Genomic DNA, 16,708 nt, shown 5'->3' on the forward strand with positions numbered 1-16,708 from the left:
TGAGAGCAATTGATTTAGCCTAGGAGGTTGGACCGAGGACAGTGACCATCAATAATAGATGAGGTACATGGTGGACCACACTGAACAATGCAATCAAGCTCCTGGGAGCAATGAGACGGTTAAAGGCCTGTGGATCTGAGGAATGAAGCAAGGGAAGGCAAGGGATATTTGAGTGTGAACATCATAGAGGTGGAATTAGAAACAACATAGAGGTGAAATCAGAGAGAATGTCCTCCAGGGAGAGGAAGCTTGAAAAGGCAGTGGGCCTAAGACTGAGCCCTGGGGGAAGTCCAGTGGGAAGCGGTAAATGATACTTTGGCCTAATACCATGAGACGGGGAAAGAACGGTTGAAGACAGAGGGGGAGAATTGTTTACTTTTGTGTGCTTTGTTTCTGAATAGATAGGGGGACGGTCGTTGTTGCTTATCCTACTTTTTCTGAAACATCAATTTTCCCTAGATGGAAATATGTTTGGAGTATGTCATTACAAGTCAACCAGGCCTCATTTCTGGCCCATGTCCTTCGGTCTTTGATTCCAAAGGGCCTTTGATGCTCTGTTGCTGGCCATTTTGATTGTATATTTAAAGGTTCATAAATCACCTGCTCTGAGGAGGGCATTCTACTGCATTCTGCACTACACCAGTAGCCATGCGTGGGAGGCAGGAGGAAGAAAAGTAAGGGCAAAGAGAAAAGAAAAGAAAGGAAATATATCATGAAATGGGGCAGAACTAGAGCAATAACAGACAAAAAAGAGAAGTGAAAGAATGACAAGAGCAAGCAATGCAGGAAAAGTGAAAAATATGCAACAATAAAAGATTAAAATAGACTGTGGGGACTTAATGGAGCCAAGGGGCTTGGGGGTGGGAGAGAACACATCGAGAAACAAAACTGTAGAAATAACACAAAGCATGAAAGGTTAAAAGAAATAGAGAATGCAAAACAAAGTGGAGGAGCTAGACAAGTGAAGCAGGAAAGAATATAATAAAAACATAAGAATGAAAGGAGTTAAGTCTGTTAAAGAAGTAAAGAGGTAAAATAAGAGGCTGTCGAAAAACTGGAACCTGAATTTGACGGAGAAAGAGAGAAAAAAAGGCAGGTCAGTAGGTTAGGAATTAAGATACAGCCTGCAGAGATGCATTGCACCTTACCCTCCACCGGTTCTAATCTCAGCCTGAAAACAAAAGGTCAATGCATCGACTGCCTTGACAGGAATCTTTCCTGCAAGTAAGAGATACTAATTCCAATTAGAAGGTTTGGTGGATTAATGCACCTGCGGCAGGGATTTCTGTGTTATGTTTTGTTCACACGTTCTGATCTTAGTGAACTAGCTCGCCCCCGACTGTACACTGACAGTGAGAACCTATATCCGTGGACTCAGTGATTAAAAAGACACAGAAACTGACAAAGTACCCCTAAAATGCTGCTCTGTCCCAGCCACGACCCCTTCAAACTCTGACAACAGTAACCCCTGCCCATAATCCACACTCTCGCGCAGGCCACCTTGTCGATCTTGCCTAGCCCTGCGGGATATTTGCCTTAAATCTGCTTTCTTCATCTCTCTCTTAACATTGTTTGACCTGAGACATGAATATGTGACTTAACTTTAAAAGGTAACATTGCCTTTCAAAGCATATCAGCTTGTAAGCAGGCCTTGAGCTGAGGTAAGGCCTTTTGTTTAAGCTGACTTTACCATCCATTCTGTTGATCGGATTGCTGCGTCTTAAGTATCACCGTCGCCAGGTGGAGTTCGTACAGTTTCGCATCTCCTGAAACCAACCGCCTGCTGCTGACAAAGCTACTCCCCAAGGGAGATGAGGTGGTTTCCCCAAGGGGCCCGACTCACTCACGCAAGGCAACACAACATTAAAAGTAGGCTCGGTAAATGCACGGCATTTCTTCTCCTAATATCCAGGAAAGAGCACACCCTGCAAATTAGGTGAAAGAAAACAAAACAAACAAAGATATAGTTTAACATTAAAGTCTTCAGAGCTTCGAGATTGGATGGTGAGGAGTGTCACTGCTAGCCAGGGGAGAATCATGTGAATCTGTCAGCCTAGACTAGAAAAGTATAAATGCATGTACTTCCCTGGCCTCAATTGTCCGCCATCTTGGGGTAGGGCAGGTTCATAATTTTGCTCCCTTCATGAGTATGAAAGTTTACATTGAAGATTCTAACATTGTCAGTAGGTTCTACTAAAATGATGGAACAGTGCTGGTACTGACAAGGGGTAAATAAGTTCCTTCATGTGAAAGTGGGGTAGCCTCAGTTGCATATCGGTTTGAATTGCACTATATTTTCTTTTAAACAACTTGTTAGCTTACCCTTAATAGTTGGACTTGTGACAGGTGGTAAATTGACCCTGAAAAGTGATACTCTTCATGCAAGGACGAAGATCAGGTGAGGCTCCAGGCATCAGCGGTGCAAGATTTCTAGCAGTGTGCTGTTTTTGTTCTACCGCTCTGTCATTTAAGACTACAATTCGGATCATGTGAATTATGCAACAGTGGAGAGTCAAATTATGTGGCAGGGTTGACTAAGTTATGTGACAAGAATAGGCAAAGTATGCAGTGTGAATTAGCATATTTAGAAGCAGTAATATTTCAATATTTAGTTATTTTTACACTTGTTAACACTTTATGGGCAAATGTTTCGCCTTATTATTATCAATCTAGCCCCTAAAAAGCAATCCACAACTGAAAAGTGACCTGCCTCCTGTGCTTTATTTGTACCGGTGTTTAACGGTACTCGTCACCAGCAAATGGTGGTGCTGTCAGACTGTTTTTAAAAGAGCACGAGCAGTGTGTAACAATTCAATACGCAAATAAAAAAATATTAATATCAGCATTACCAGGCTATTCTAATAGCTTTGCGGCATCTGGTTTTGTCCAATTTGGCACATTTGTAGGAGTGTAATGGTTAATAGGTTGCATTGGTACTAGTATTTGGCACCGCTGGCAGGGACTTTAGGTGGTACAAGCTGCAGGGTTGGCCTCCTGAGAGGTATCTTTGACCCTGGCACTTATTTGTTTTTGCAAATTAGGCACGGCCTACCTGTGCACAACAAAACCAAAAACTGCCCCTGCACTGCAACATGTGTGGTAAGGTTTGTAGTAACTTTTGAACAGTTCCTATTGACATTGTTTGTTAAAGCCTGCAGATTATGCAGAACATGGTGCATTGTTTGGGAAGTTTGGCAAATCCACAATTATGAGGAAAACGCTGCAGCTACGGAATCACAAAATGCCAGTAGCCCTGACTAATATGCATGATTAGTAATTGGATTCCATGCCCATTCGTTCTTTGTCCTCTCTGCTGAAACTGCTGCCTGAAGTATCACATTTTCCAATTCCTGGGTGAGAAAGGGTCTTCAACTTTTTTTGTGTCAGCAACTGACCATCATCCAGGATTTGTAGGAAACCCCCTAGTCACGGTTACCTGGGCTGGCTTTAACCAGTAACCCAAACAAAGATCTTATTTCAAGCATGCCTAAACACTCGTGAGGCTTTAAATATATCAGATGGGCTCTTGCTCTCTCCTACGAGGACCACATGTGTTTCCTGAACAGGTGAATGCCGCAAGATGGCCGATGCACGGTGCACCGCCAGCGTTGCAGTTGTTCTGCCTCTTGCCTCCCAGAAGGGCAGGGCCACAGCCTGGTTTTGCCCCTGAGGACAGGGATGAGGCGTCGATTCCCACGAGCTCCGGTGTGGAAACACACTGCATGAGGTGTTAGATTAGAGCACAGAGGCATGTTTCTTGAGCAGAATTATAGTAGAATTGTGACATTTTTATTTTACCAAGAAATCAACTCCAGCCTGCAACCACCTTTCTTGAGTGGACTTTTATCCGAGGCCAGGATCTGATTAAAACCCAGAAAAGTGACGTCTGGATGAGTCTCGCTGCGAGTTTTACGGTCTCAAATGGACTGGCGTTGCTGTTCTTTGCACCACAGCTGTAATTACATTGATTTCCCTTTTATTGCCGGAGCTCTGGGCCGGTGTTGTTGTAATGCAGGTCGGTTAGCACCGTTCCATCTCAGCTGAATAAACAAACTGGGAAAAGGAGCGAGCCGTGTTCAAATATTAGTCTGGTTCAGGCAGACGGAGAAGATTAGACATAAAAGTGTGTCACAATAATATGGCCAGAGATTATGGGCAGATGTACTCTGTGAGACCGGATAAAAGGTGCTGCTTTCCCTCCGCGGAGGGAGCGCGTGGCTATTGTCTGGGCGCGTGGCAGAGGGGTTAAAATGTAATTGGAATATAGAGCTCGCGCTAGCGTGGCTTAGCAGAGATCAGGGTAAGCCCTCCGAGTAGCACACAAGGCTGGTTTGTGAGCGCCTGGCTCTGCTGAGGGACTGCAGCCGCCGCCGTCAGCGACTGCCAGGCGATGGAGCCAGCCCAGGAAACATAATGAAAGCGGAGTTTGCGTGAGGCTCGAGCTCCCAGCCCTTTCCCAGAGCGCGCGCGGCAGAGCGCGGAGTGCGGCACGAGCCCTCGGAGTGCGGCACGAGCCCTCGGCGGAGGCACGGGCGCGCGGCGCGGCTCTGTGGAGGGGACCCATGGCTTCTGCCTTCATGTGCGGCGTGGAGGACCTGCTCTTCAGCGGCAGCCGCTTCGTGTGGAACCTGACCTTGTCCACCCTGCGGAGGTGGTACTCCGACCGGCTGGGGGGATGCGGGCACCTCCTGAGGACCTGGTGCGGGCTCAGAGAAGTTTACCAAGTAAGAACCAGGGGGGCATTTAGAGGGGTACAGACTGGCATGGGGAGAGGGGATCGTTTCAAATAATGACATGTATCCACCACACTGCACCATCAGCAAGTACACTTATTGCACCTTCGCTGCTGACGCATGCACATTTACATCAAACTTCATTTACCTTCACTCAGTGCCTTGCTATAGAGCATCTTCGCCTCTTCGGTATGTTAGTAATTGCATCGTTTACTTACAAAGCTTCTTTCTAAGTAGTCACGAGACAGAGTTTTCTGAAACTATTTTTCTAACATCAAATGTTGTTTTATTAAGTTTAAAAAAATATGATTGACTCTAAATATTTGCACGCATTGGCTCCACGGTCTTTGCAGAATTTTAATGCATCCCATACAATTGGAAACTTCGATTCACCTTCTACTGGGAGTTTGCCTAGTATGTAATAAGATAGTATGTAGTTCCGACAGCAGTAGAGCGAGGCAAGCCCTTGTCATGTGTCTATATACTGTTTGATTGCTTCCCTAGAGGACATGTAGTTTTAATGCTTTATTGACAATGTGTTTATTTTTTGTGACACTTGTTTTAACTTGATTTTTTAAAATACTTTTGCATGATATATGTTTCATCGCCGCTATTGCAAACATTTTACTCATCTGAAGAAGCCTCCTCACACTTGAAAGAAGCGTCCAGACTGAAATTCCATTCTTTTCATGTACAGCGCCTACTCTCGTAGTGGAATGCAGGCATCATGGGAATTTGGGAGCCAAAACACTTTATATTTTTAGTTGCAGAGAAGCCCAGCATCCTCACAAGCATTGACACTCACCATGCAAGAGCTGTCTCTTACAGGGGTGGAATCAATCACCCCTGAAGTCTGATGTGGAGTGTCTGACCGAGGGACTAATGTTCATAACACACATCTCAGGAAGGTTTGTTCACCTGGGGCTCGCTGCTCACTTTGCTGGTGTCCATGTTGTTTGGTCTGGACGCTGGCCAAGGTACTGCACAGAAGACTGATTGCATTCACGCTTCATTAATGCCATCATGTGTCTGAGTAGATGTTGGATGGTCCAGCCGGATTGGAGCCGGTACATATAGCCATACATCTGTAGACTCTCAGTTCTAGACTAGTGAGCAATGATTGAAAGTTATCTTTAAGTCGTTCGGTGGCTCATAAGAATGAGTTGCTGGTATAGAGTTATTCACGGTATGAGTGTCTCACTTTTCAATTCGCCTTTCTTTATGCACTTGTTGGTTGCCTCATTTAAAATGTCCAGGGTGATGGGTATAGATTATAAATTCTCTTGTTTCCAGATAAAGTAATTTGCCAAGAGCAATGTGGGGTACTTTTGTAAGGCAGCATGAGGAAGCGTGCTACTTTGAAGTACTTTATTTGTGTATACGTCGTGGAGCAGCAACCATTTTGTCAGTGAACTGGCAGCTACATCTTACAACCCCTCTAGCCTCCTGTGTCAGATCCAGGCCTCTTCAGCACCTGGAGAGCTGTCTGCACTGAACCAAAGGCCCAAGCAATAAACAATAGGACCAATAGCTCAATAGCGATACAAACTTCTATTACCGAAGTGTATTTAGGGCATTTTTAGATTTTGAGAAGACTTGTTAACCAACCTTAGCTCATGCCAATACGATTGTATCATTCCAAAACAAAGGGATTGGTATGGTTTTGGGACCTGATGAAGCATGCAGATGTTTGGAATATAAGCATACAGATGCCATTCATGATTCATTTAAATAGTGTAGGAGACATACGTCAATTAAAGTGAGCACTGAGCCCATATGCTTGGAATCTATTCCATCCAGATCACTCATGAACTTGGTAAAGCTCTATTTATGTTACATAATTAACGAGAAATCCAGGAGCAAATCCATGCCATTTTCGATCAAATATTCTTTCATGAAGGGTCCTCAACAGAATGGAGTGTGTACTTAAAATCAATAAGCTATCTTCTAAAATATACTTTTCCACATACACACCTACTCCACTGAGGGCAATGATAGCCTCAAACACTCTTACAAAGTTCATATTTAGTCATTACCCCACCTGAGCTGAAGAAATAACATTTTATTTCCATTTTGAACCACATCTGGAACTGGTTCAATGTGACTTTTATCTTCCTCAGACCACTCTCTGAAGGCTTCTGGATCCAGGCAAAAGCTGGTGTTCCTCACTACCTTCCTGCTCTCACCACATGTTCATTTTCCCTCACCAATCATTCAGCTTTTCTCCTCACTTACTGCAGTCATTCTTTGCACAACCTCCATCTTGTCTTGGCCCAGGAATCTGTGTGCACACCCTGCTTCCCTGGAAACATACCCTCCATGATAACAAATGTCAATTATAACATAAAATTAGAAACAAAAAAAAAACGAGGATTTACTAGTTATTGTTAGCTAAACTAACTGTAACCTGTGCCCCTGCTATGCGCAATGTTGTCATAAATTATGTAATTTGAGATGTCATCAGTGATGTTTTTAATGCCGGCACTGAACATGTCAAGAGCGATGTCATATGTGAGGGTGTGCCATGAGGATGGGTGCAAAGCCTGGACTGAGGCCAGGGCCTGCATCCATCCCCCTTGGCATGCCCACGCCACACTGGGCAAGAACTTTGGCCATATGCAGCATGGGGTTGGACTCAGGACCTGGTCTGTGGCCCACTTTGTGCCCAACCCCTCCACGGACGGCAAATGCACAGTGTGTGGTTGGAAAGCAGTGCCTGTGCCAGTGTTTTTATTAAATATGTGTTTTAGGACCCAGTGACTGAGTACTTGAATCCCAAACATAGCAGCCGCAACTTTTTCTTCAGTTGTGGCCAGCCAATCAGAGTGTGTGATTTTAGCTCACGGTACCATAAATCTCTGCAGTGTATCCAAGGTGGCAGTGTGGCATGAAATATGCATACATTTTGAACGGTAATATCCCATAACCTTCGGATCCGATTTAAACCAAATCATAATAGGCACACTTTCAGAGTAAAGATGAAGCATTCTGCCGAATTTGGAGTCATTGTGTTTAGCCGTTTGTTCTGAATTCCTGTTCAATTTTCCCATGGAAAGTTGCATGGGGAGAACACGTTTTGGGACCCCCTTGTTCTCAGTCCCCGCTTGACGGATCACCCTGAAACTTTCCAGGAAGGAGCTGAGGTAGAAGAGACTCTTTTTTGTAAAGGTTAATGAAGATTCATCAAATGGAGCCAAACTTATTAGCAAGCCAAAACAAAATCCATTTCCTATGGAAACTTGGTCATAATTATAACTAGCCATTGGTGACCTCGAGTGGGTAATATATATATAGATATCTTTTTTTCTTTTAAACTTCTACCTACCTCTAAAACTTAAAAACACCTTACCTCCTTTTACCTCTACTCATTCCTGAACCCTAAAAAAACCTCACGCCCCTTTATCCTTCCCATGAGCCCTAAAAAACCTTTACTTACCTTCACCTCTACCCATCCTTGAACTCTGTACCACCCCTGTACCTCCCCTTACCACTAGCCACCCCTGAATCCTAAGAAAACCTTGTCATCTTTTACTGCTACTCACCACTGAATTCTAAAAGACCCTTACTGACATTTATTTCTACCCATCCTTGAATTCTAAAACACCCTTACCTCCCTTTACCCCTACACATCCCTGAACCCAAAAAAACCTTAGCTCCCTTTACCTTTACCCACCTCTGAGCCCTAAAACCACCTTAACGTCCTTTACCTCTACCCCTGTAAAACTTAGAGCCCTAACCTTCCTGTACCTCTACCTACCTCTGACCCTAAAATACCCTTACTTCCTCTCTACCCATCACTGAACCCTAAAACACCCTTACCGCCCTTTGCCTATACCCACCATTGAAATGTAAAAATCTTACCATTCCTTATTACTAGACACTTATCTTCTCCTATGGTATAAAGGCATGTGTTGTAAACAACCATGTATTGATAAAAATGTGATGGAACTGTATATCGTGGTAACGGATGTGTTTTAATGTGCTAACATGAAAAACACGTAGGCATTCATATTACATATTTTGCAGCCATATCATCAAATCCTGACATGTATACAGATTATTTTGGATTCTTACACATTTAAAGCACCTACAGATCATAGGTGAGTGTCTTATTCAAAGTCCCATATGTTGCAGTGGCGCAGTGCCTACATTTGCACAGGTCTCTGTGATTTTATTGGGTGCAGGTAACTTAAATGTTCATGTAGCAACCAGTTGCTCCTCATATATGCCTACACTTTTCAATTTTTTTCTCTCTGGGACAGGAATCCAACTCAAATTTCTTTAGGACCAAATATTTGGTTTCAAAGTCAGGAAGGTAAATTAATTTTATGAATAATCTTTAATTCACCTGTCTCGCAGATAAATTGTTTTTAAATAAAAAAACAGATGAAGCAACATGCCTGTCAGTTAGCTCATCATTGGTGCTAAAAAACAAGAAGCAAGAGTAGAGGATTGGAATGGGGACATCTATTATTTTTTAAACCAATCACCCTGTGTGGATCACCCTGTCTCTATGCAGTGCCCATGATGCCTATCTGTCAACAGGTTGGTGGTACCATCTTGCTCTCCCTTCACAGGTCTCCTTTGACAGGCACCTCTCAGCAGCAGGTTGATTAGATGACTTCTTCAGTCTCCTCAAGTGTCTATCTTACCTAACTTTGCCTTAGGTACAATGATGCCCCTGTGTGTAACTCTTGCCTAAACTTTGCTCCTATTGAAAGCCATCTTTGATAACAAGGATTTGGATACAAAACTCTTTCTCATATGCATTACTCTTTTTAAACCCTTCTACCAGTGATGCAGTGAAGGGGACCATTTTGGTCTAGCATACTCCAACGTGCTCTCCTACACATGTTGAGATTTTGACATGGTGCCTTCCCAGTTGGCTTGGCCGAGGGAATAGATAACTTTGCTACGAGCATGTCTCCAAGTCCTAGCACAATTCTCCAAATACATCAGCAGTAACTGCTTGGTAAGCAGACCCACATTCCATCCTGATGTGGTTATGCCTCTTATCTATGCCTCACCTGCTTCCACCTTGAAGTGGGTTCAACAGGAGTGCTCAAAGGAGTCTGGGTCAGGTGTAATTCCCCACCCTCAGACCCCTAACTCTCCTGGTTTTACCAGGAAGTCACTCAGAGTCTGAAGACCAGCTATTCCTCCTCCACTTGAAATGTTTATTTTTGCAGTGTTGATATCCATATACAAATTGTGTTTGCACCATTTCCTAATGTTACTGATTTGAATGTGAATTTTAATAAGACGTACCATTCTCTAGTCTTGGTCTCTTTGCAATGTCTTTGCATTAAGGGGGCATCAAAAGATGCAAGAACAACATTGCTACAGCAATACTGAGTCTTGGATAAGACCGGGGCTGACTGCCCATGCAAAAATGGCTGAGGAGATGAGGGTTCGTTTTAACTGATATGCACTGTAGGGGAGACGGTGCATATGGTAGTTTAAACTCACAAATCACTTGGTTGGATTGCGCACAAGCTTGTTCGTTTCGTTGGTGAAAATAATTCTACTTTGTAGCGTGCCACGGAGGTATCACTTTGTAGACCATAAAGTGTGATCAATAAAATCTCGAAAAGGCGTCCTCTAATCTTAGAGTTCGTCCCTCGGGGCGCTTCTATAAAAATCGCCAAATCGTGTATTTTTCTTTGCATTCAGGCGTTAGAACTACTATTCCGAGCTTTGGCATGCAAGCACTTTAAGCTTCAGATTATGATTCCCCTGATGAAGTGTCCTTGAGACACGAAATGCATTGGGATCATTAGAAAAACGATTGATTCAAGCCTGAATGCAAAAAAAAATACAATGTAATATATGATTTACAACATTTACAGAAGATGATGAATTAAATTGAATATTATTCATTGGAACAAATTGTTTTTTCAAATTTCTTTTTCAAAACTTATGAACAATTGGGATTTACAGGAACAAATCCCGATTTGGCGATTTTTATAGCAGCGCTGGGAGGGCCTTTTCAAGAGCATATGGTAGTTTCTCATTGTTCCCTTCATCCCTAGCACCCCCCTTCCTCAGCCAATGTAGCCCACAGAGTGCAGGGGCTCATTGATCCAGCCCCTTGCACGTCGGAGAGTGTATACTTCAACATCTAGTGTGACTGACCAAGGTCATTGTAGAGTCAATGATCACAGAAGTGTTGGTAGAAAAAGTAAGTTTATTTGGAGATAAAGAAGCACTCCCTGGAACACATCTGAAGGCTCCGGACAGTCAGCAGTAACTGACTTAACAGTAACTGTATGACATAGAATGGCACAATAATACACTGTGCCGTGTAGCGAAACACGTACATTCAAATAATAATAAATGCACGAGATACACTTGAAAAGAAATACGTGCGCGAGATACATGCACGAGAATTTACACATGCATGTATACACAACACACCTTCCTCCCTTATAAAATGAAACAAATGAAAGAAAAATAAAACAAAAAAAAAATAAAATAAGCTGAACTTAAAATTTTCCTATCATGTAAGCAACAAAATCTGACAGCCACTTTGGTTTTCTTGTAGTTCTTTTCTGTAAAGAAACATTATTGCTGTGGATAGATTGGGATTGAGGAAGAGATTGGACACCCATATCCTGATTGATATTACTACCACTGGAACAACAGGGTGTTGCAGCCATGTCACTACAAACTACATTACCACACAAATCCTCATCCAAATATGAAAAATCAGAATGTTTCAAAGTAGATTCCTTACAATAAACATCCTTATCAGCCTTGAGAATAGCGATCCTACTGAGATTCCAAACTTTACTGTCTGATAATCTCACTGAGTTTTTTAAGATCTCAATAACTTCAAAAGGACCCATAAACGAACTTTCACCTTTCTTGACCTTCCAAGGTTTTTTTACCTTAACCATCATACCAATTTCTACTTTTGGATCCATTTTGGAGCCAAATTTCTCATCAAAGTACTTCTTATTGGTACAATGGGTACGAGTAAGATTCTCTTTAACCTTTTCCAAATCCACATTAGAAGAAGTTGACTTCACTAACCATGACGGATTCACTTTGGTTCTAGGAATTCTTCCCCTCATGATTTCAAAAGGAGAATATCCAGTCATGGAATTCATGGTTGTTCTGTACATCCAGACTTTCTTAAAAATGTCAACTTCCCATTTCTTGTCTTCATTACCAACAGATTGTATAGCACCCTTCAGAACTCTATTGAACCTCTCTATCACTCCATTCCCACTTGGGTTATATAAAGAAGTAGTGGAATGGGCTATGCCAGGCCTTGAAAAGTAATCATTGGCTTTTTTTTAATTGAATTGAACTCCATTATCAGATATGATCCTTACTGGTAGCCCTTCTTCAATGAAAACTTTATCTAGAAAACACAAAACCGAATCAGTATCAATTTTATGAACAATTTTGATAATGGGCCATTTTGAGAAAATGTCAATAGCCGCAATGATGTACTTAGAATCACAACCAATGGGACCCATAATGTCTATAGCAATGGTTTCCCATGGATTGTCAGGAATAGTATGCACACCCATATTGGGTTTAAGAGTAACTAATGACTTATCAGAATTCGCGCAAACAACACAGTTCCTAACTAATCGTTCAATAAACACATCCATGCCTGGCCACCAAAATAAATGCTTAACTTGTTGTTTAGTTCTGACCATGCCACTATGACCTTCATGACCTTGTAAAACTATAACCTTCCTCACACCCACCGGTGGAACAATACGTTCACCTCTTTTAATGACATTATCACAACATGAAAGTTCTGATCTCACCTCCCAGAAATTCTTCAACTCTGAATTAAGATACTTCTTATCAGGCCAAACACCAGTGATGTAACTAGCCACATTCTTTAAAACCTCATCATCCTCAAATTTCTCCCTCCATAGAGTCTGATCAATAGAAATGGGACCCTCATCATGAATCATGGCAATCTGAAAATCATCCCACTCATTGTGCAAATCTTCTTGAATGGGTAAAGGCATCCTTGACAAAAAATCAGCAGACACATTTTCCCTACCAGGTACGTATTGTATATCATAAATAAAATCCTGTAAACGCATGGACATGCGTGCAATGCGGGCTGAAGCTCTCAACATCCCTTCAGTAGTGAGAAGACGTACTAATGGTTTATGATCACTCCTCAGTATACACTCCTTACCCCAAACAAACACTCTGAAATGTTCCAAAGCCCAAATGCACGCTAAAGTCTCCCTTTCTATTGTGGAATATTTTTCCTCAGCAGGAGTAAGAGCCCTGGAAGCAAGCGCAATAATGACTTCTTTTCCTTCCTTAGTTTTTTGGGTAAACACAGCCCCCAGCCCCTTTGAGCTAGCATCAGTGGTAATAAAATTTTGTAAAGAAGGATCGAAACAAGAAAGTGCATTCGCAGAACAAATAGCACTCTTCACATCACAAAATTCCTTCTCACATTCATCTGTCCATTCAAAAGCAACTCTATTCTTGATCAACTGTCTGATGTTATATGTTCTACATGAAAAATCAGGTACATACCTGGCATAAAACTCAACTAGTCCTAAAAAGGATCTTACATCATCCTTAGACTGAGGGTGAGGAGCAGACTCAATGGCTTCTAAAAGAGAGGATTTTGGTTTGATACCTTCTTCACAGAGTTCATGGCCCAAATAATTTACAGAATGAACACCAAATTTACATTTCTCATACTTAATGGTAAGGCCGTGTACATTGAGTGCACCTAAAACCTCTTCCAGAGCAGCATTGTGTTTATCCTTGTCATCATTGAATACCAAAATGTCATCTTGAAAACAGATGGCATTTTTGCAATCCTTTAGAATGTCCTGCATAACCCTCTGAAAAATTGCTGCTGCAGACGCCAAAGCAAAAGGTATCCTGTTGAATCTGAAACACCCAAATGGTGTGATAAATGCAGTTAGGTCTTTACTTTTCTCATTAAGCTCTATCTGGTGGTAAGCAGCAGATAAATCGATGGTTGAAAAAATCTTTGAACCGCCAACAACAGATAACATTTCAGAAATGCGGGGAAGGGGAAACTGATCTACAACAATATTATTGTTGAGATGGCGAAGGTCAATACAGAGTCTTACCTTGCCATTGGCACGTCTGGCAACCACTATGGGCGAAACCCATTCAGACGATTCAATCCTTTTTATTATGCCACCTTCCACTAAAGCATCTCATTCATTTTTAACTTCTTCTCTAACGGCAAAGGGAATATTTCTAGCTTTGTGTACCTTAGGACAAGCATTTTCTTTTAAACAAATTTCGTGTTTAAAATTGGTTAACCTCCCAATGCCTTTTGAAAAAACATTAGGAAACTTATTTAACATCAGAGATGGAATTCCATTCTGTTCATCAACTAACATTACAGGATTGGGACTATTAGGATTCAGAATGATATCAAGTTTGCCTGGTCAAACCAGCTAAGCACTGAAGGACCCTTCTTTGAAACATACAACTTTGCAATACACTTTCTATTTTTAAATCTGAAAACCAAAGTTCTGAACCCTAAAATGTCTATCCTTCCACCAGAGTACCCTTCAGGGTTGATATCACTTTTCTCTAAGTGGCTGCCTAATCTTTGCACAAATAGTTTTTTCCAGACAGATTCACACACAATAGAATAAGGTGATCCAGAATCAGCATACATGTTGATTTTTACGCCTCCAATAACCATATCACATAATGGCTTTTTCTTAATACCAGTATCATTTATTATTTATTTATTTATTTATTTATTGCATTTGTAATGCGCACAGATACCCACAAAGGGTTTCCCGGCGCCAGGACTCAGAAACCAGCAACACAGAAAGCAAAGCGACCAGAGGCCACCATTATTTATTTGTTGAAAAGCCAGGTTTTAATGCTTTTCTTAAAGCTGGCGAAGTTTTCCTCCTTTCGTAGAGCTGGGGGAAGGGAGTTCCAGAGGACTGGTCCCAGATAGGAAAAGGATCTCCCTCCCACTCTGGCCAGTTTAAATCTGGGTACCACAAAGTTTGCTGCATTAGAGGAACGGAGGTTACGTGCAGGAGAGTAGGGCCTAACTAATTTTTGCAAATACGTTGGTGCGGTTCCTGCCTTTATTTTAAACATATAGCTCAGGGCTTTGAACCGAACCCGGTTCTCCATCCTGAGCCAATGCAGGTCCTTAAGGTGCTTAGAAATCCTTGCTGTCCTGGGGATTTTACACAGCAACCTGGCTGCAGAGTTCTGGACTAGCTGAAGCCGCCTGATCACGGCTAAGTTGGAACCCAGGTAAAGAATGTTACCGTAGTCAAGCTGAGATGTAATAAGGGCATTGACTACGGTCTTCTGGGTATCCACAGGCAACATCCAGATAATCTTCCGCAGCCATTTAAGGATAGTAAAGCAAGTCCCAGCCACTTTGTTGACCTGCTGTTTCATCGATAGTGTGTCATCGATGTGCACCCCTAAGTTCCTGACATGAGTAGCTGGAATAGGAAAGGCGCCCAGGGATGGCGGCCAGTGAATATCCTGCCAAAGATCTCTGTTTTTACCTAAGAGAAGGATCTCCGTCTTCTCCCCATTGAGCTTCAGCTGGTTCGTTGACATCCAGCTGAAGACTTCATGAAGACCCAGTTTCAACACAGAGGGGGATGAAGGATCCGAATTGGTGAGGGAAAAAATAATCTGCGAATCATCCGCATAGGTCATAAGTTCTAAACCAACTCGCTCTACTAGATCGGCGAGAGGGCGGAGATACAGATTAAAAAATAACGGACTCAAAATTGAGCCCTGAGGCACACCATGGGGCGAAACAAAGGTGTCTGACTGAGCCTGTGAAGACGAGATCTGAAACGTCCGGTTGCACAGATAGGATTTAATACAGTCCAGCGCTGCCCCTCCGACACCATCCTCACTCAGCCTGATGAGCAGTCTGTCGTGTGAGATGTGTCGAAGGCTGCACTTAGATCAAGCAAGACAAGTGCAACCGTTTGCCCCTCGTCCAAGAGCCCCCTGATCTTCTCGGTGACTCCCAGGAGGACGGACTCGGTGGAATGACCAGCCCTGAAACCTGACTGGGAGAAGTGGAGTAGATGGTTATTCTCGGTAAATGTGGTAAGTACACCGTGAATGTGTTTCTCCAAAATTTTTGAGAAAGCAGGCAGCAGGGAGATGGGGCGATAGTTGGCCAACACTTCAGGGTCAGCAGAAGGCTTCTTCAGCAAAGGGCTGACCATGGCGTGCTTCCAGGACGCTGGGACTTTTGCCAGATGAATAGAGGCATTTAATGTCTCAGAAATGATCTTCAAAGCAAAGTCGTCAAGTTGGCTCAGAATGCTAATAGGGAGAGGGTCACCAGGAGAGCCTGACTTGATAGAAATAGCCAATGATTTCAAGGTTTCCAAGGTAATAGGTGGCCAGGAATCCAGCCGGCATCCTACTGATGTAACTGGAAGCGGAACATCTCTGTCATCCCTCAGCGGGGGGTTAATGTTGGCAATAATGGTCTCAATTTTTTCCACAAAATAGGTGGCAAGATCTTGACATTTTTGGGTGGTAAGGGGGGGTGCAGCAGCCATAGAATTAGCTCCAGCTAGTTCTTTGACTGTATTAAAAAGAGTCTGTGCTTTGTTAGCAGCAGTATTAATAGTCTCTGTTACATAACAGGCTTTGGCTCTCGTACAGGCCGAGTGATAGAGGTTTCTAGCCTTACGGTAGATCTCTTTTTTTTGAGGGTCGTAGTGTTTGCGCCATTTTCGTTCGAGTGTCTTACACTTAGTTTTTGAAACTTTACATTCAAAATCACAGACTCTTTTACATTTAGAACAAAGGAACAGTTGTTAGAGTCATTTGTGAAAGTTTCATCATCACTATTGTCACTTTGCGCAATACATTTCACCTTTTGGTTAATTTTGTCCCTTCTGCAAGCAGAAGTAAAATGTCCCATTAAACCACAATTTGAACATTTCTGTTTTAAACCAGGACAAATTTTGTTATTT

General features: G+C 42.5%; 1 protein-coding gene across 1 annotated transcript in view; it reads left to right on the top strand.

Moving 5' to 3' along the window:
• Positions 1-3,881: 3,881 nt before the first annotated feature.
• The window catches only part of FRMD4B (FERM domain containing 4B), a 515,943-nt gene continuing 503,116 nt past the window's right edge, over positions 3,882-16,708 (top strand). Inside the window, exon 1 of the mRNA XM_086939027.1 lies at positions 3,882-4,724. Coding sequence (XP_086795153.1) covers positions 4,563-4,724 — 162 coding nt within the window. The 5' untranslated portion in view covers positions 3,882-4,562. The remainder of the gene's footprint in view (positions 4,725-16,708) is intronic.

Source organism: Lissotriton vulgaris, chromosome 9 (assembly GCF_964263255.1).
Source record: "Lissotriton vulgaris chromosome 9, aLisVul1.2, whole genome shotgun sequence".
Taxonomy (NCBI): domain Eukaryota; kingdom Metazoa; phylum Chordata; class Amphibia; order Caudata; family Salamandridae; genus Lissotriton; species Lissotriton vulgaris.